The 19650-nt window shown below is 43.0% G+C and overlaps 1 protein-coding gene across 1 annotated transcript; it reads left to right on the top strand.

Moving 5' to 3' along the window:
• The first annotated feature begins 8216 nt into the window (after window positions 1-8216).
• LOC115581951 (mothers against decapentaplegic homolog 4) lies at window positions 8217-18970 on the top strand. Its single transcript, XM_030417554.1, has 10 exons — window positions 8217-8501; window positions 9819-10160; window positions 11035-11209; window positions 11681-11935; window positions 12047-12154; window positions 12274-12324; window positions 12606-12789; window positions 13320-13488; window positions 13835-13973; window positions 14185-18970. Exons 2-10 carry the CDS (start codon window positions 9921-9923, stop codon window positions 14394-14396), a joined length of 1533 nt encoding a protein of 510 aa, XP_030273414.1. The 5' UTR covers window positions 8217-8501; window positions 9819-9920; the 3' UTR covers window positions 14397-18970.
• The last annotated feature ends 680 nt before the right edge of the window (window positions 18971-19650 follow it).

Below are 19650 nucleotides of genomic sequence, written 5' to 3'. Positions count from 1 at the left end.
GAGAGCGCCAGGTTAGGTGTTTGCCCGCTCGTCTCAAGGCGTTATGCTAAGCTAAGCTAACCGCGTCTTTAATTACAGTAACACGAAGTCGCGAGAGCGGTATCGATCCTCTCATCTCGCTCTCACACAGAAAGAAACTTCATGCTCTTCCTCTCTTCCACTGTTCCTCCTCCGACTCATTTACGTCCTCATCCGACCTCCCTCCTCGCTCTCTCCTCCCTCCTTTGCGATTTACCTTGCGTGCCCTGTCCTGCGGCGTCTCTCTTCCCGTTCCTCCTGAGATATCTCCCCCTCTCCGCCTCTCTTTCCCTCCTTACTCCTTCTCATGTTTTCTCTCAGTGTCTCAGCAGTGGTTCCCTCGTGCTGATAGTCCTTTTTCTCGGGGGAAATCTCACAGAGGAGCAGCACAAAAGCTCTAAACCCCCCCGTGACTCTGTCTCTGTTTCCCTATCACGTCCTTACAGGATCCACCAAACACACACACACACACACACACAACACTCACACACACACACCTACACAGAGCACAGTCAGGCGAGGATACAAAGACAGAGACAACACACACACACACACAAGCTTAGTGTTTGTGTGCATGTGTAATAGAGCGAAACAGAGAGAACACATCTATCTGTTTGTATTTATTCCATGTTGACTCTGAGCAACACTGTAATGATGCTTGTCATGTTCTGCTGGGGGAAAATGAGCTTACACACACAGACACACACAGACACACACACACAGACACACACACCTACACACATACACGTATTCACGCTTCGACTGAGTCAGAATCACACACGGATATCCGAACATACAGCCACAGACGCGGACCAGATATGGGAAATTGGATTGTAAATTGGGGTGTTCAAGCCAACAAACAGACAAACACACACACACACACACACACAGTGTGTTTGTACTCAGGCGCAGTTGTCTCACACACAGCTACAGCTTCAAAACCACATGCAGGTTAACGCTTCCTAAAGAACATGGGGTTTGTTTTTTTCACTCAGGAAGGATGCACATTACGTAGAAGTCAACGCTGAGATATTTGTGGTTTTATCTCATTATCTTTGAAGCCACTTTGTGTAACATAATAGCCTCAGTGAAAACTACATCATGTTTCACATAACGCACACAGCGTTCAGCAGGAAGACGCAGGATATGCAGGCTTGCCAAGCAAGTATATCAGATGCTTTTGTGTTGCTTGCTGCCCACTTATACCACCAAACACAGTGTCTTTTGGAAAAGCCCTACAGGGATTGCCAGAAGAAGAACATTTCAAATTCTACAATTTAATTCAGTTTTCACAGGTGGGTTCCTGTTGCGTGTGTGACACACACCTCTGCTGATCATTTTACATCGACTCAACATCGATTGGTTGTGGCAATGAAGTCTGCAGGCTAACACGGTCGTAAACAGTGCATATTTTAAGACATTCATACAAAATGACTTTACAAACAACACAGTTGTTTGGTTCGACATCACCGAATTCAAACACAACCTTTGTTGTTAACAAGAAGTCTCCACAGGGTACCTTTAACACATTGTCAAACAATCATAAAAATAAATGTGTTTTTATTGAGAAATTAAAGATGACCTTTCCTAGCATATTGTTTTGTTTGCAGCATTTGTTGCCCCTGAATGCAACACCATGGCACTCTCTCGTAAGTGCCACTTAGTGTGAAGAGGGTTTCACCTGCAATTTAGCCATCGCTCCATCTCCTATTTTCAGATAAAATGAGTCCGTCATTCCGCTAACGAGACGTAGAGTTTGGTGAGGATGTAGACTTTCTGTAGCTACAATGTCATTTGCCTTATATCACATACACTTCAAAAGCATCTCAAAACTACTCCGACCACAGATGGAAGCATCTCATTTATAACCGTGCGTGTGTGTCTGCACGCGTGCTAGTGCGTGCGTGTACGTGCGTGTGTGTGCGGTTTGTGTGTGTGCGTGTGCGTAACCCTGAGCTGATGAGGGGAGGCATGTGGTGGCCATTTAGAAGGATTAGAACTGTCAGAGACATCAAGCACGACTAATTATTCTGTTAGCACACTACACTGCAGGGATGGAGGGATAAAGAGCGTGTGTGTGTGTGTGTGTGTGTGTGTGTGTGTGTGTGTGTTAGGCAAAGAAGGCTGCAGGCGGGGAAAGATGGAGGGAAAGTCAAGCTCGAAAAAGATAAAGAGAGCGATGGAAGACAGATGGAAATGAATCAAGCCAGACAAAAGAGGGGAGAACTGAGAGCTACTGTTAATACCCGGAGAGAATACACTTTCTGTATGAAAGATGGATTGATAGGAAAAGAGAGGAGGGCAGATTTGGTGGTGTATTAGTGAAAAGCCCTGTGGGGAAATATGTGGAAGGTACAGAGCCGGGACTGAAAGACAAAGACAACAAGAGAAGGAGAGAAGAAAGGACAAAAGGATGATGTGAGGAAAGGAATGGAGATGTTTAAAAGAAGAAAAAAAAAAAAGGAGGGATGAGAGAGAGCGGCAGGGAGGAGAGGGGGTGACCTACCTCATGCCTTCATGGATGACTGCGTTTGTATCCAAACATCCCAACATGCACTGCTCTGCCACTCGGGGCAGAATCAGCCTGCAGCACCCAATCAGCCGTGGCCTTTTACCACCTCGCCGTGGGGCAGAGTGTGCGCGAGCCGCGGGGGGGGGGGGGGGGGGGGGGAGTGTATCTGTGCTCGCGTGTGTGTTTGTTTGCCCGTGTGTGTGCGTCAGAGCGTGAGAGCGCGTACACACATCTGCTTGTGTGTGTTTATGGATACGGACCTCCTCACTACACTGCCTCTCTGATTCATCTTCAAACAGACAGCTCAGCCATCTCCTCTCCCACACCTCCGACTCTCTCCTCCCTCCCTCCGTCCTCCCCCTCCCCCTCCCTCCTCGCCCTCCGTCTCTCTGATGCTCACCACCAATCCATCCATCATCCAAACACCTTCCCTCTCTCAATCTAACCCTCCCATCTCCACTTCCTCTTGCCCATTCTCACTCCCCCATCCATCTCACCCTGCTTCCATCCATCCCTCCATCTGCATTTACTTCCCGCGGGGTAGACAATTTCCTGAATCCCAGTGAAGTGGAAAGATTTCAGATTTAATACGTCCCCCCCCCCTTCACTCATGTGATGTGCTCAGGGGTGAGGGGTTCAAAGGAGAGAGGGAGCTGAAGGTGTTCTGAAGGAAAAGTTTGAGGTGGCTTACGTCACTCAAACGCATCAGCTGGTGTTGATCCTACGAGCTTTTTCTCCGCGCGTGCAACATACTGTTTGTCAATACGATGGCGTCCTCAGTCGTGCTGGCAGCTGCGTTGAGGCTTTGCTTGGACACAGAAGTGCAGTTTAGTGCATTAGCATGCTGACACTTGGTAAAGCGCTAAGCTACAGCTACCACAGTCTGACTCAGCGGGTGTCTATTTTAGGCCATCAGTCTGTTTGGAAAATCCCGTCCCTACGTTTGAATCAACAGCAACCTGTTGTGTGTATGCATGTAACGTGTTCTGTAGCATCCTTGGTTCTGACACTCTACGAGACTATTGTTAAGCAAGATGGGACGAGTAGTGTTTGGACATCAGTGACATTTTGACCTGATGTCGGTGCTCCATTGTCGTAGTGACACGGACCTCTGAAGGACCATGAATCTATCTATGTTAAGCTATTTTACAGGCTAACTGAAGACTTTGACCTGCTCCAGGTGATCGCCAAATCACACAGTTAAATGGTTCATCTTCTGGGGACCAAGAACATCTCTTGAAAATCTCAACTCAATCATTCCAGTTGTTGTGATATTTCAATCCCGATACGTCTTCCCCTCGAGCCGTGCCACAAGCCACGCTAACAAGTGCGTAAGGAAAGCAGCCAAACTGGGTTAATCAGTGAGTCACTTTAGAACCTGGTATCACGCCAAGATGTGTAACTGACCCGCCAGCACACTGTGTCACTGTTGTGTTTGGCCTTGTCTATAAAAAAAAACATGATTTCTCCCACGGCCGAGTGAGCAATAACAAACATGCTACATCCGGGAAAATATTCAAAAAAAAAGCACCAAAACTACTTGGTTAGGTTTAGGAAAAGATCGTGGTTCTTTCTCAAAACAGCCACTTGTTTCTCCTGATGCAGACTTTCTGGCACTTTGAATTGTGTCTGTCCATTTTTGCAGTCATTATCGCTCTCTTCTGGTACTGTACCTTAGTACACGCATGGACATGTCGCGCCTGGGTGAGGCAAACTATCACTTTGACAGGCCGGGCTGCAATTTATAGGTTTCTTGAAAAAATTTCACCTATGTGGAGGCACTTCTTGAGGCATGTGGACAGAGTTAGACGTGTAAAATCAGCACAGGTCCTCTTTAAAAATGCCTCTTTCGTCGCGTTTTCGAATGTTTTTAACATCAGCCCACAAATCGACAGCTGCTGTCAAGAGTGAAAAGTGTAAGAGTCGAGAATCCAGGGGGAAATTTTAAAGGAGCAGTGAGGAAGATATAACCGAGTGACCCGGTGTGTTAAGTAGGAAAGCTGCTGTCACTTTATCCCGTGTTTTTTATTTCCCCCTCTGACAGAGAGACAGTCACTTCACATCACTTACCCTCCCGTCTCGCTTGTCCACTTGTATTTACGTTCGTGACTCTGTTGATGCATTAAAGCACGCGGACGCACGGAGCAGTCACGAGAGTTGAGCCTCTGAGGGACGGCTGTCGAGGTGATGTATAATGGCCTGATCCACCTCAGCACCATCACAGTGGAGACCCTGAAGAAAAAGCAGCGTCGACCAATCACAGCGTCTCGGCTTTTGCCACGTTGCGCTGTGGAAATCTTTGTGTCTAAATATGTGCCGCTCGTCCTAATCAATTGGCCGCCAGCTGCTCCACATCGACTTTCTCCGCGCTGCAACCGCAGACTGCTTTAAAGGTGTCTGTATCACCTGGCAACAGCTGATGTGTATTTGCTTGTTTCTGTCAGCCATGCGAGAAATCGAGATTAAATCACATTAAGAGGTAATTCCCTGCTTTTTCGCGTGACATTCAGGCGGCCTGGGGTGCGAAAGAAAGCTACGGTCACCGCCGCGCAAACACCTGCGACATTACATCCACTCCACTTAAACGGCGGATGAATGAATGGCAGTCATGAGGACAACAGGAGCGTTTAAAAACTTCATGATCGGGTCACGCTAAATAAGGTTTTGCAGCGACTTTGATGTGCAGATTCTGTCCAGAATGTGAAACACGTCACGGTCGCTCCTGTGACTCTCATTCTGTGAGCCTGCGAGGAGCCGCGAATGGGTGAAATTCAATTTGTGGGGCTGTTAGCAGAGTGTAGAGCCATTCATTCCAGATTTACATCGATTCAAAGCCGCCTCAAGGTTGAAACATTGACTGAATGTCTTATGGATTGTGCAACAGTTGAGCATTATCTGGGAGGAGGGATCGCAAAGAACAACTTCTGCAGTTGTTCGCCTGTGCTGGAGTTGACCAGGTGGCTGAATACTAACATGCCATGAATGCTGGGCACAACTCGGCTAGATGAGGTTTTTTTTTTTTCATTTGCAAGAAATGTTGATATAAAGTGGTTCATGCTGTTTAATTTCAAGGTGAAAAATGCTCTTTAAATGTGTAGAATGCCTAGTTATTAGCTATTTTTCACCACCAACATGCTGGATCCTTTCTGCATCATCACACTGCAGTACAACAGGTGTTTGCTTTCAGGCCGTCGTCCACCATAAGGTTTATTTTTTGGAAAAAACATTATTTACATTTTCACATATATGGAAGCATATCCCGAGGCTGTGTGTAGATTTAGCTCAAATCCCTTTTTTTTCAGACGGTTTCATTTTAAAACAAGTCGTGTTTTCAAATGTTGTTAACTTCAGCCGACAAATCGACAGCTGCCGATAAGAAATGATGTAATTTCTACCTCTCTGTGATCAAAGGAATCATTGTTTTCAACATTACTAAAGCGTTGTAACACCAGCTAAGTGGGGAAATTCTCACTCAGAACATCAGTATTTTAATTGTGTGATTACAAGGACTTTTATTAGCAGAGTGGGAGGTGAAAAGGCAAAGAGGGAGGTGGTGATGGAGTGGAGAAGAGGTGGAAGAAAAGGTGGAAGAGTTGAGAATCCAGGGGGGAAGTTAAATGAATCACAAAATGATCAACTCCTCTGATCTCTGATGTCAGTCGGCGCTGCTCGGAGAGTTTATGGGCTGGTGATTACTGCTCTCTGCTGGACAACGAGGGGAGGAAATCCGTGTGGGCACACCGAGAGAGAAGGGCGCGTTACCATGTCCCACAATGCACTGAGTAATTGTGTTTATGCAGAAAGTGTGACAAAGATAACCCCCAACCTTTTCTCTAATGTGATTCATTAGGATTGTAAATTCGGAAGCGAACTCATTTATCACCGTGCTTCTCTCTGCCTCGTGCTAAATGGAAATAAAAAAGATCAAGGCCTCGCAATAAGTGGGCATTTTTGCACAAAGAGAGAGGCATAAAGAGAAATGAGACTGAAGGGGGAATAAACTGACAAAAAAAAAGGAAAACCAAAGCAAGGCACGGACAATAGAGAGGAATGTAAAGGCTGCTCTCCTCCCTCAAGGACGGTTATTTATCTGAAATAGAGGAACAGAGACGACAGAGCTAAAAAGAGGGAGAGATAAGACGGGCAAACAAAGAGAAAAGAAAGATGATAGACAATTAAAGTCAAATTATGGGAGCGTGCCAAGTACATTAGCTGCCAACGCTGATAATTAATCATCATTGTGCTGCTTGTCGGCGGGTAATATTCACATCTGTAATTGGGACAAATTGGTAACCAGTGGAGCATTTAAACTTCAGCATGTGTGTGTGTGTGTGTGCTTTTTACATTCTCATTAGCGTGGAGAGGGTAAAATGCAAGTGGAAAATCAAGGATAAACGCTGTCGACTTTTCATTCCAGCTAAACATCACAGCAGCAGATTTCACTTAACCAATTAGCACGTCTCCAACGACGGAGGAGAAAACATTCAGTGGAAAGTGAGCAGCTGTGTGCAGCAGCACAAATAAAACCGTCTTCACGTCTCTTTGTTAAAGCCTGTGTCGTTTACTCGATATAAACCAGTGCATTACTTCTGTCGTTCATTCATGCAATGTTGTGTTTCTGGCTTCAGCTTTGGCTGCAGCATCATTAGAGAACAATGAGTAACAAACTTAAAGGATAAGTTTGTTATACAGTCGTTATCTATCTATAATCTGAAGTAGATGAGGACTTGATGAGGCTCCCTGTGGCTCACCTAGCGTAATCCAAGTCTTCAGAAGCCCAGAGATCTCAAATTACTTTGAAAAGATGTTATTTAAACTCTCTGATGTGGGTACACGAGCTTGACCATGTTTAGAGGCTGTAAATAACATATTTTTTCAAATTAGTTGGGGATCTCAGATATCCTGGAGACGTGGAATGTGCCGGAGGAGCTGTAGGGAGACATTTTATGTGTTACTTTTTAAAGATTTTTCAGGACATTCTGCTTTTTCTCTCATTTTCCATGTGTTTTCCACGACTGGAAATCTAGTCAACTGTGTTCCAGGTTTTCCAGGATGCGTGGTGACCCTGCATTGGGCAGCAATGATAGAGCAGTGCAGGGAGTGAATAAAAAATATAGTAGTAGTAGCAGTAGTAAAGGTTTGTGCTGCACGATATGGTCAAACAGTGACGTTCTGATTATTTTGACACATATTGCGATTGTGATATAATTCATGATTATTATGGATGACTAAATTCTACATCACAATGCTCATTGTAATTGAAAAACTAGTGAAGTCACGATGATGTGGCATTCTTCCTGGTCTCTGCCAAAAAAACATCTCTTATTACATCTGGGGAACAAGCTTTGGAGGCTAGAGCACCTCTGCAGCATGACAACACGTCATTAAAATACTGTTTTGTGACACATTTTACCTTTATAAACGGATTTTATAATATTGATTGAATGTGATTTGGTTATATTTATAGTCATATTGTGATTTTGATTAATATACGATTAATTCTGAAGTCCTAGTAAAGGAAAAGGTAATACAAGTAGATAGAGAAGAATATGTAGTAAAAAGTGGTAAATTTAATACCTGCAGTTATTATAGTAATATATAATGTAGTAGTCTAATAATAACAATGAACTGTATGGACACTTGACAAACCCCTGTCTCGTTGTACGCATGCGCACTTCGCTACAGAAGTAAATAGAGTGAGAGGCGAGTGAAGTGGGTCGGGGCTCGAAACGAAATCTGAGGTTTGACTCAGGTTTGACTCGCGCTCTGGCTTTGAGGATGTAAGGCTGCACCTTACGGACAACGAAGTTTTGTTTCCCTCCGCCATGTTTTTGTGAACAGCTGGTGAAATTAATGAGGATAATCCAGGAGGAACACAGGATCTGCACAGCCCCACCGCTGGCCCCGTCGGCACGGTAACTTGGTAAAGAGGCAGGGCTCTCCTGCTAGCTGCCACACCAGCTAACTCCAGGTAGCGTACAGTGCTAGCTATTTACACCGCTTTATTTAGTTTGCAGTTAAAAACGTAGCGTTACGTAACGACTGCATCACAACCAACGTGTTGCATGGAAATTATTTTGTTGTTACCAATGGATAAAGTGGTCATTGTGCTGCGGAACTGGTCATGATAAACAAACACGCCTGCTAACCTCGTAGTAGCATGCTACGTTAGCTCGTTTGCTATCAACAATCATCGGTGCTAGCTGATGTTTTCGCTAGGAGGTAGCTAGCGGCTAATCCCGCGTGAAGCGCGGTGTAATGGAAACGGGAAGTTCCGGTGAGACCGCTCAAAATAAGGTCATAGTAAAACCAGTTTCAATTTCATAAGAAAAAATGGTGGCAGCGCTTTTAAAGCACATTGTTAGTAAAGTACTTCTATGTGAGATATAAATATATAGCTGCAGCGTGAATGTTTTAAGTCAAATCAATTTTAATGGTCGCATTAACAGCAAATTTAAAAAGAAAGTTATTATTTATCTTATGAACAGTAATGTTTTGAAGTAACAGTATTGTGTTTGACAGAATTAAGAAAGTAAACCAATTATAAACAGTCAATTATTTCAGCATTACTATTGTATAATCAATGCTGTGCAAGGCGGCGTGTGTTTATTTGCCGTTTGTAAAGTTTTGCCGTTTATTTTGAAGACAACGTCGCCGTACTTCCGGTTAGCTCTACCAGTTAGCCGTAGCTTCGCGCAGCTTCCCTGAATTAACTGCAGCCAGAGTGGCGCCGCTAGCTAGCTGAGGGAAGACGAGCGACCACAACTACCTAAACTTTATATTAACCATCGCACAAAACACGTTCTTGTTTTTCCTAAACTCACCTACAGCTGTAACAAATGCTGCTTCGTCATGTCATTTGGTCGTTGGTGAGCTAGTGTTGGCATTAAACCGCTAACAACTTGGTTAGCTTGAGGTTTACAGTTCAGTGTGGTTCATGCCTTCTGACAACCATCGGGACGTAACACTGAATAATTGTGTGGTTATGGGGTTTTTGCTTGGTGGCTGATGTGGATTAGCTCAGCATTAACTTACGGCACAATAGCAACATGGTGTTAACCGACAGCTGCTCTACTCAGAATAACAAAACAGGTAGACACAGCCTGTTTCTCTACGTTCAGCTGCCAGATTTTTAGACACCTAAAGCTACAGCTGAGACTGTCATCTAATACCACATATAATGAATACATATTTAAATCATTTATCTTGCATGAAGATTAAGATTACAATCATCAAAGTTTTATCAACAACTTTCATCAAAAACCTGCATCTGGTCCCCTCTATTTAGATCTGAAGATCAAGATCATCGCCGCTCCAGCTCTCTGATTATGTGAAACTGTGCCAACAACATACATCCTCTCAGAAAGTGAAGTCAGAGACAGAAGTCAAGATGTCCATTACCAACACACCCACCAGCAATGACGCCTGTCTGAGCATCGTGCACAGCCTGATGTGTCACAGACAGGGCGGCGAGAGCGAGACGTTCGCCAAGCGAGCCATAGAGAGCCTGGTGAAAAAGCTGAAGGAGAAAAAAGACGAGCTCGACTCCCTCATCACGGCCATCACCACCAACGGGGCCCATCCCAGCAAGTGTGTGACCATTCAGAGGACGCTTGATGGACGGCTGCAGGTAGATGATGCTGTTATCTGGATCATTAATTTAATGCACACAGCTTTTGAGAAGCTCAGGCCAATAATCCATCTGTTCATGGCTTGAAATTATTTGTGTAGTCTGTTTCACCTGAATGAATTATCCAAACCTCGGATTCAGCTGCTATTTCATTCAAAGAGAACCATTATATACTACTGAAAGCATCATGTTCCTTGGGACAGATTAGTTTGTATGACATGTTTGTAATCAAATGTCATATAAATGAAGAATGCCCGTTTTAATTTCCCAGGCCTCAGGGAGATATCTTTGGTCTTCATCATCAGTTTACTATCATACATTGCAATGAAAAGCAGAAAATCCTCACATATCAGAGGCGGAAACTAAACATGCGTCTCATTGTTTCAGCTCTAATGGTGTCCAAAATATGAGATGAGACACCTGCCAATCTAAACATTGCAAGCTGTGGTGATAAAACTGAATAATTATTAACTCAGCAGCCTAAATCTGTCAATACTTTTTTTTCTTTCACCACATCACGTATCCATTTATAAGCAACTCAACCAAATTCTTGTATTTCTGATCACTTTCAGGTTGCTTTACTGCACAGTTTGAATAATTATGTACTAAAGACGTGAGAGGTTTGATGTTAATTAATTGTTTAAATGTTATTTTGTGATTGCTAATCGTAGCAGAGCCCTGACTTTGAATAAAAATCAGTCAGGACCTTTGAGTAATATGTTTGAAACCTGTGGTCTTATCAGATCCTGCCATTCACTAGGCAATGAGAAAACAATTTGCATTCCAAGCATCACTGACCTCAGCCGTAAGGACCGTGAGTTTACAAATGAATCACCTCTTGTATTCTCTCTCTGCTCTGTGTTGTTGTTCCCAGGTGGCTGGACGTAAAGGATTCCCTCATGTCATCTATGCCCGGCTGTGGCGGTGGCCCGACCTGCATAAGAACGAACTGAAGCATGTCAAATACTGCCAGTTTGCCTTCGACCTCAAGTGTGACAATGTGTGTGTCAACCCCTATCATTACGAGAGAGTGGTGTCTCCTGGCATAGGTGAGTAATGGGGTCGAGTTTTCATCGAGGGTTTAAAAAAATGGATGACAAGGTAAAAGTGGCGCCTCAAACCATTTTACACCAAAGTTAGTGTGTATATGGAGGATTTCTTAAACCAGTGGGCAAGTTTGCTTTTTGTTTTTTGTTTGTTTCTTATGTTGTGTGTCATGTTTGTTATCACATAAATCAGATGTTAGTGGGTGTTTTTTATGTGAGACCAAACATAACTATACTGAGTTTAGTGTCAATGTTTCAGTTCTCTGTTTGTTATCATGTATTGCAGTGAACCGAGATAAAAAAAAACGCCTTTTAAAGGGGGACATATATTTGAATACCTTGTTATAGCAGTCATTCTTCTATGCCATTTGTTATAGTTCAACCAACGAGGATATTTATTAGTAATGTAGATAAGAAGTTTGCATTGATAGTAACCTGTTCCCCCTGTTTTTTAACCTTTCCCTCGGTCCACAGACTTATCAGGACTGACACTGACCAGTTCTGGCCCCAGCTCAGCACTGATGGTTAAAGATGAGTATGATTTTGACGGACCGCAGAGTCTGCCCTCTATTGAGGGAGGCCACTCGATCCAGACCATCCAGCACCCCCCTTCTGGCAGTCGCCCGGCCCCCTCTGAGTCATTCGCGACCCCAAACCTGCTCCCGCCTGCTGAGGCCTCCACCTCCTCCTCGACGGCGTCCTTCCCTGCAATCGCTGCTGGATCAGGCAGTAAGTTATATTTGTGATATATTCTGATGTGTGTGTTTATTCGTCAGTCATACTTCTGTTTGTACGTGTATTTGTACTTATGACTCACTTCTGTGCTCCTTCTCTCCTCAGGTGCCAGTTCAACCTGGTCCAGGAACAGCAGCTTCACCCCCAACATCCCTCACCACACCAACGGTCATCTACAGCACCACCCTCCCATGCCGCATCCTACACACTACTGTGAGTACAAACTGTTACTCCACCTGTAAAAAATAATCCCTGGAAAAAAAATCACATACATATGAAAACATTTTTGCAGTGTGAATGATCGCTGACATTACTGTCTTTGTGTCTGTCAGGGCCTGTGCATAATGAGCTCGCCTTTCAGCCTCCTATATCCAATCATCCAGGTGAGAACACGCAACAAGCACGTATGTAAAACCTGGACAGATTTCTTGCAGCCGTGGTATTTTAGTTCAGTTGCATTTTTGTCAGTGTCTGTAAGTCTTTTAGTATTTTAGCTTCAATAATGGGATTTTTTAAATCAAACAAAAAATGACAGTCATTTGTCAAATGAAAATATTAGATTATAATAGCTAGGCTTTCACAAAATTGGATTGTTGTTGTTTTCCTGGGTGCGACGAGACAATTTTCTAAGGTAACTGACATCAGGTCCTTCCACCTGTTTCAGCTCCGGACTACTGGTGCTCCATTGCCTATTTCGAGATGGACGTTCAAGTCGGAGAGACGTTTAAGGTGCCCTCTTCCTGCCCAATCGTGACGGTAGACGGATATGTCGACCCCTCAGGAGGAGACCGGTTCTGTTTGGGCCAGCTCAGCAATGTACATCGCACTGAGGCTATTGAGAGAGCAAGGTCAGTGACCCAATTAATCTCAGTCGCATAGAGAGAAAAAAAACTTTTACTGCTAGTCTACTTTCTGAAGCCACGGTATTTGCAACAACAAAGGACAGAATCATAGAGCTTTTATTTTTTTAAAGGAACAGGTTTCACGTGACATCGCTCTTGTTGGTGGTGTCTTTAAATTAATATTTTAAAAAATCAAAATAATCAAATATATTAAAGGAAAATTTCCATGTCTGTCTGTTTTGTTTTGAGTGTGTACATTTACACATTTAAGATGTGAGAGCCTCAGAACAGCGTCCGTACTATCAACACATCACATCAGAGGTGCATGTTTATTTATACGACAAATCACACTCACGGCTTCGTTACACTTGGTTCCTTTTATTAAAATGATATTTTTATTTTCTTTAAATGCATCTGGGGAGGAAGGATGTAAAAACATATGGGGCAACTGATTAAAATTGAAGTGCTGAGTGTAAACAACTCCACATGGCACTTGTTTTACTTCCATTGTTTCCCTGTTTCCTCTTGTCTCCCAGGCTTCACATCGGCAAAGGAGTTCAGCTGGAGTGTAAGGGCGAGGGAGACGTGTGGGTGCGATGCCTCAGTGACCACGCTGTGTTCGTTCAGAGTTACTACCTGGACAGAGAGGCGGGCCGAGCCCCCGGAGACGCTGTTCACAAAATCTATCCCAGCGCTTACATCAAGGTAGGGACACGGGTCACTGGACTGTAAAAACGAGTTCATCACTGAAATTTGACATTTCATAGAACGTTCTTTTTCCTCTCGGAAAGTGAAAGCTGCAAAACATCTGTTTCCGTGCATCACCTCAGGCTTTTTGCTCTGTGTTGACATTGATTTTATACAGTTGTGTGTATTTCACAAAAAATGTTTCCCATACTGCCAGAGACTCCTCTCATTAAAGGTAATCATAGAGCACAGCTCTTACTGAGGCTCTCTCTGATTGGCAGCCTGTGGTGCTGACATTTCTCCTGTGCAGGGGAGGTAATTGCTGCTGAATGTACAGTGTTTCATGTCGCGTCTCTCCTGCCAGGTGTTTGACCTTCGTCAGTGCCACAGACAGATGCAACAGCAGGCTGCTACAGCTCAAGCGGCAGCAGCAGCCCAGGCAGCCGCTGTGGCTGGAAATATACCTGGACCTGGATCAGTGGGAGGGATCGCTCCAGCTATCAGTAAGATACTGTTACTGCAAATACAGAAGTACATTTAATTTACTTCTTAAATGTAAGGATTTGCTGCTTTTCTTTGTAATTTATGACAGTAAATCTTTGGGTTTTCACCTGTCGGTTGGACCAAAGAAACAATTTCCCAATGTGTCAATTAATGGGGAAAATAATTACAAAATTATGCAACAGTGCCAATAATTGTCTCCGTTCATCTCAGGTCTGTCAGCAGCAGCCGGTATCGGTGTCGACGACCTCCGGAGGCTGTGTATTCTCAGGATGAGTTTCGTCAAGGGCTGGGGGCCCGACTACCCCCGCCAGAGCATCAAGGAGACGCCCTGCTGGATCGAGATCCACCTGCACAGAGCTCTACAGTTACTGGACGAGGTTCTGCACACGATGCCTATAGCAGACCCACAACCTCTGGACTGAGATCTTCATAGCTGCAGCATCACACTGCGACATACAGTGGCAATGGAAAGTCTTCCTCTGTGAACTGTTTTGCATGGAGAAGTCAGTGGAGCAGCTGATGAAAAAATACTTACAGGTGTGTTTGAGGCACCTTTGTGCACTGTGGCCCCTACTTTTACTTTTGACCAAAGCCGTATATTAAAGATATTTCTCTGTATTTTTCATATATGGCTTTGATTTATAATGACTGGAACAATGAACTGTAGGACTAGAAAAAGATATCATGTATAACTACATTTTAAACATGCACATAGTTGATCTGCAGATCCCATAAAACTGGAATGTAAACGGACTACTCCGTGTCTCTGGAGTCCATGACCACCAACTACTGAGAGACATAAGATTGACTGAACAATACGAGGACAGCTCTACAGCTGGGGGATGAGAGGTGCTCATACCCAGTGTGTAGCGCTGGTTTTCTGTTGTGTCAGTTTTCAGTAAAGCTGTTAACACCTAGGATGACGAGCAGCTTCGGTCCACTGTCAGGCTGAAGAGAAAAGCAGCAGCACTCTGTGGAGAATCGCTGCTCTACATCGTCAGCTACTCAACAGGGTTAGGGACCACCCAGCTGGATCCGGTTATACTTAACGTTAACAAATATCACAGGAGAAAGAAATGACATGCACCATGCCTAAATCCGACTCTCAACCTCTGAGCTGAAACAAGGTCAGGTCTAAAGATGTTATAGGTCGGGTGTTGGCAAACTACAGGTGTGGACCTTAAACTGGCTGTGGGTTTAGTAGGTGTCCAGTAACAATTCTTGTGGTAAAGGGTACAAATGTTTATCATTAACTAGTTGATTATTTGCATGCATCTTAGTAGCACTTTGGCTCTATTAGTCTTCATAAAGCATGTATGAATGCTTTATTTTGCATAACCATATTCTACAGTTTGAAGGCCATTAGCTAAGAGCTTTATAATAATAATGGTTGTTATCCTTTAATATCACTCAAGTGTTGAGTGTGCTAGCAGTGAAAACACAAACACTCATGCTGCGCCACGCTCCCAGTCCAGACTGCTGGCTGCATGGCTAACTGAGCTGGGAGAGGAGGACTTATGCACCGTTTTAATATAAATAAGCAGTAATTAAGGGGTTATTGGCCTGGTAGTTATCAAATATGTTCATGTAGAATAAGGCATTAATAGCTTTATAAGAACTAATAACGAGGAAATATGCTACTAACATACATGCTAACAAGCAGCTTGTTAATGGTGAATATGAGTACCCTAAAATAAAATGTTACCACACTCCACACCTGCTCTAATTAAACAAGACTTGGACTAAAGGTAGAGCCCCTGTTGGAGGTCTTGGACCGGACAACAAATGTCCCTCTCCCCATATCACAGCTACATCAGGGGTTTCCAAATTCTCCAAATCCACAGTAAGATATAACGTTCGATTTTAAGTCCACGAGTCGATTCAATTACCAATTTAGGGAGAAAAAAACTTTTCAGTAAATCTGGATGTGTTAAGATGTCATTTAGATTTTCAAAATTCCTCTTGAAAAAGATAAGGGCTATTTTACAACCAAAGTTTGCATTTATCTTGGTTTGACAAAAAAGCCACCCTTCAGTGATTCAACAAGAAACAATAAAAGTCCAAAAGGAAACTGAAAATCTTTCTTCAATTCACCTTTTGATAGATTTCCGATTTAAACCCTGAGCTACACGAGTGCAGTTTTTTTGTGGGTGTTGTGACATACAAGGTTGAGTTAGTCATTGAAGATACAATTCATCTATTTTCACTGACTTACTGTGGTTTTAGATTTTTGCTCAGTGAAGTGATCATCACTGGTCGCTCTCCAGCATGGTCGCCTCTTGTCTGTTTCAGGTTTGGTTGCAGTTTTTTTTGAAGAACGCCCTCTTTTATGCTGCCACAAAGGATGAGTCTCATGCACGTTCTGCCAACGGTTTGCCTTTTTTTGTTCACTTCTCACTGAGAACTGCTTTTGGTTCAATAGGATTGAAACAAGAAAAGCAGAGAAGAGGCAGACAAGTCGGTGTTGGACGTCTGAGGTGTTATCACAGTATCATGAACAGGGTTTTTGGCAAACCAAAGTCCTAACTGCTCAGAAACAAACTGTGAGTGGAGTGATCATGAGATGCTGGACTGTGCCCCAGTTAAATTTGGAGGTTTCTTTAATTGACGTTTTAATCGTACCTGTATTCATTTGAATTTTATCGAGTTTTTAATCCCCACACATACCACAGTCTCTCCACTCTAGTTTAGAAGTATTGTACAAAAATATGGTATGACTTGCAGCCCACTTATATATTACTTAATCCAGGCCTTTTGTGTATAGTTTACTGACAAAGATGAGAGAATTTAAGAGTGTTCCCAGCAATATTGATATATTTTTTTCCTGGTTTTATTTTGTTACTTTTATTAATTGATTTGTATTACATTTTTTAGCACTTTACTTTTTTTTTTCCTTCTCGTTTTTAATTCAGTAACCTTTTCTTTGAGGTGGTTTTCCTGCGACATGAATAAGGGAGTGAATAGGTTGGTTTATATTTTCTATAGGATTGTGAGCAGAGGCAACATTGTGATGCATTTGTACTGAAAACATTTGTAACACTAAGACACATTTTTAAAATCTGCTTTTGCCCTTTCACTCTCTAGACATTTACACACATCTGTAGGGTTTTTCTTTGTGGCTGTTCTGGTTTGCAGTCATTTTCTTTTTTGATTGCAGGTTTCTTTTCTTTTTTTTTCTTCTTTTTAATCCATGTAAATAACTTTGTTTTTGAAATGCATGTCAATGTTTGCATGACTTTTATTGGCAGATAGACCCCTTTATCCCCACCCCTCTCTTTTAAAATGGAGTACTTCCCTTGACCTGCATTACACAGGGAAACTGGACTTTCTAGAGGAGAGTAGAAAGCAGCTCCGGCTGTATACTGACGTGTTGTTTTTATTAATGCAGCATTAAAGGCACACAGGGGGAAACAGGATGTAAATTAACCAATGTTATAATATGAACTCTTCATCTTGGCTGCTAAAGAAGGCAACGTGCCTCTCTAAGCCTACAAACAGTAACCCAGCAGTTGTCAGTTTGCAGCCTCTCTTTAAAGCAGAAATAGCTGAACTTTTCAACTTGCCCAGTCAGAGTGTTTCCCTGTGGTATTACTGGCAGCTCTGCAGCTTCAAAGACAGTGTTAGCATGGCTACCGCTAACAGGGCAACTGTCTGAGGCAGAAAACAACCGTAGGATTTCCAGTTTGACCTAGAAATCCTGATCTCAGCGCCATTTTTAAAAAAAAAGGCAGAAATAAACACCCGGTTGTATTAATAAGTCGGCAGGTTTTGTTGCTGATTGATCCGGTGGAAAAAAAAACCTGGTTTTGAGCCGTAGCTAAGGAGGAACACGTATCAACAGGGTAACAGACTTTGACACAACACCAGCTTGCTCTCCATCAAGTCAGTGCCCGTCTGTTCACTCTTATTTCACCTCGGTTTGTAACTCTCCCTCTTCACCTTCTTTGCCTCCTCCATCAGCGGGGTTCTTCATCTTTTAGCAGTGTTGTTTCCAATTATTCCAGTTGTTTAACCATTACCAGGGGAGAGTAACCAGGTAAACAAGGCCTGCTCCAGTTTTGAGTTGCTGTAATGCCACTTTCATTTGCGGCGAAAAGCATTGCAAAAGCGAGGTTTATATGCAGCAGATGTATACACACAGTGTCATTTGTTTTACAGCCGTTACACTGTGTTACTGGTATTTACTCCTGAGTGAGTTCAAGCGAAAAAAAAAGTTGTCTATTGCCAGTTTAAAGTAAAATGAGAGGAAGCATGATACTTTCTTGAAACGGTTGAAGATGATTTGAGGCACAGAAATAATTTCCCCTCCTCTGCGCCCGCGCTGCATGTGATACACTGCTCTGTGGCGCTGTTTGTCGTCATCGATTACACACATTGATTAGGAATCCAGATGTCATTCACTCAAACATCCGTTCATCAGGCTTCTTTTTCATACCAGACTGTCACAGAATTTTTTATTTTTTTTCTGTACTGTTTTCATGTTTATGTCCCTAAACAGGAGTGTTATTTTTACGGTGCTGTCTTAGTCGGTTACACAGACAAATTGGATTTGTTTAAGGGTTTAATTGAAATTTGGGGTTTGTCACAGGAAATGATCCACTCTGCTATCCATTTGCTTTGCCCCCCTCCTTCTCTGTCATATCTTGGATTTATTTCACTTTAATTTTAATAGTATTGTCAAGAAAAGTTTATCCTACATCAGGGATTGCTTCACACAAATATGCATCCGATTAATTGAATGGCAGGAAACAGAATATTTTCTGATTATATGTTACTGAAAGAACTGATGCTGAATCCTGTCTGGATAGATAATCTGTTTATATTCTGTTGTGCTTCAAGGTGGACAGATGTTTTTATATAACTTGCAGTTATTATAGGAGCCTAATGACACAGCTCAGATGAGTTGATGTTGACTACTATGACAGATTGCAGATATAAATTTTACCTGTATTTCTTATGTGAGAGTCTGTAATTAAACATGGAGTGGTATTCTCTACGTGGTGACCCGTTTATTTTCTCGGCATGTTAACAGGGATGACGTGCGTAGAAATCACCAGACCTGAAGACTTTTTTCACAGCAGACGTTTTAATCACACAGGTGATTTAAGTCATTTTGGTCGGACGTTCACTCTCCTGTCAGTTATACCTTTATCCTCCACAGAAGACATTTTGTGCTGCTGTGAAAAAGTCCAAATGACCGCTGGTGACTCAGTGTGAGGCCAGCATTGCTCCGCCCACCTACAACCTGTGAGAAAGTCTAATCAACCCCGAGCAAAACCACCTGTGTGGGTGTGCAAGGCGTTGAATGACGGACTCTGCACACAAAAGTCGTAGCCATGCAGTGTGTTCTGCTGTCCACACTTCATCTACAGGATACGATGAGCTTGGACTTTATTGTGAAGGAGCCAGCAATTAAAATACTCGGATTCTAGAGAGGGAACATTTTTATTTTCTTTACAACATTGTATTCTATGCTGTCTGTGGTTCAGTTCCAAGCTTCTGTCCTCATGGCTGCCACACAAATGTAATATCTGGTGGAAAATGGCCGACAAGGTGTCCATTATAATGTAGATGATTGATCACTCAGATTACAAGGCTCGCGCTGCCACCCTGTGGTTATTTAAAGAAAACACACAAGTGTTTCCTCTACATTAACTGATTGTAATAACTTGATAA

Source organism: Sparus aurata, chromosome 5, assembly GCF_900880675.1.
Source record: "Sparus aurata chromosome 5, fSpaAur1.1, whole genome shotgun sequence".
Taxonomy (NCBI): Eukaryota; Metazoa; Chordata; class Actinopteri; order Spariformes; family Sparidae; genus Sparus; species Sparus aurata.
This window is presented reverse-complemented; position numbering and strand designations above follow the sequence as displayed.

What these genes read in the sequence shown, in the direction of transcription:
- LOC115581951 (XM_030417554.1), top strand. Translation starts at nt 9,921, where the DNA reads ATGTCCATTACCAACACACCCACCAGCAATGACGCCTGTCTGAGCATC. An exon ending in CGCTTGATGGACGGCTGCAG is followed by an intron (nt 10,161 to 11,034) that starts GTAGATGATGCT and finishes TGTTGTTCCCAG; the next exon opens with GTGGCTGGACGTAAAGGATT. An exon ending in ATCCCAGCGCTTACATCAAG is followed by an intron (nt 13,489 to 13,834) that starts GTAGGGACACGG and finishes CTCTCCTGCCAG; the next exon opens with GTGTTTGACCTTCGTCAGTG.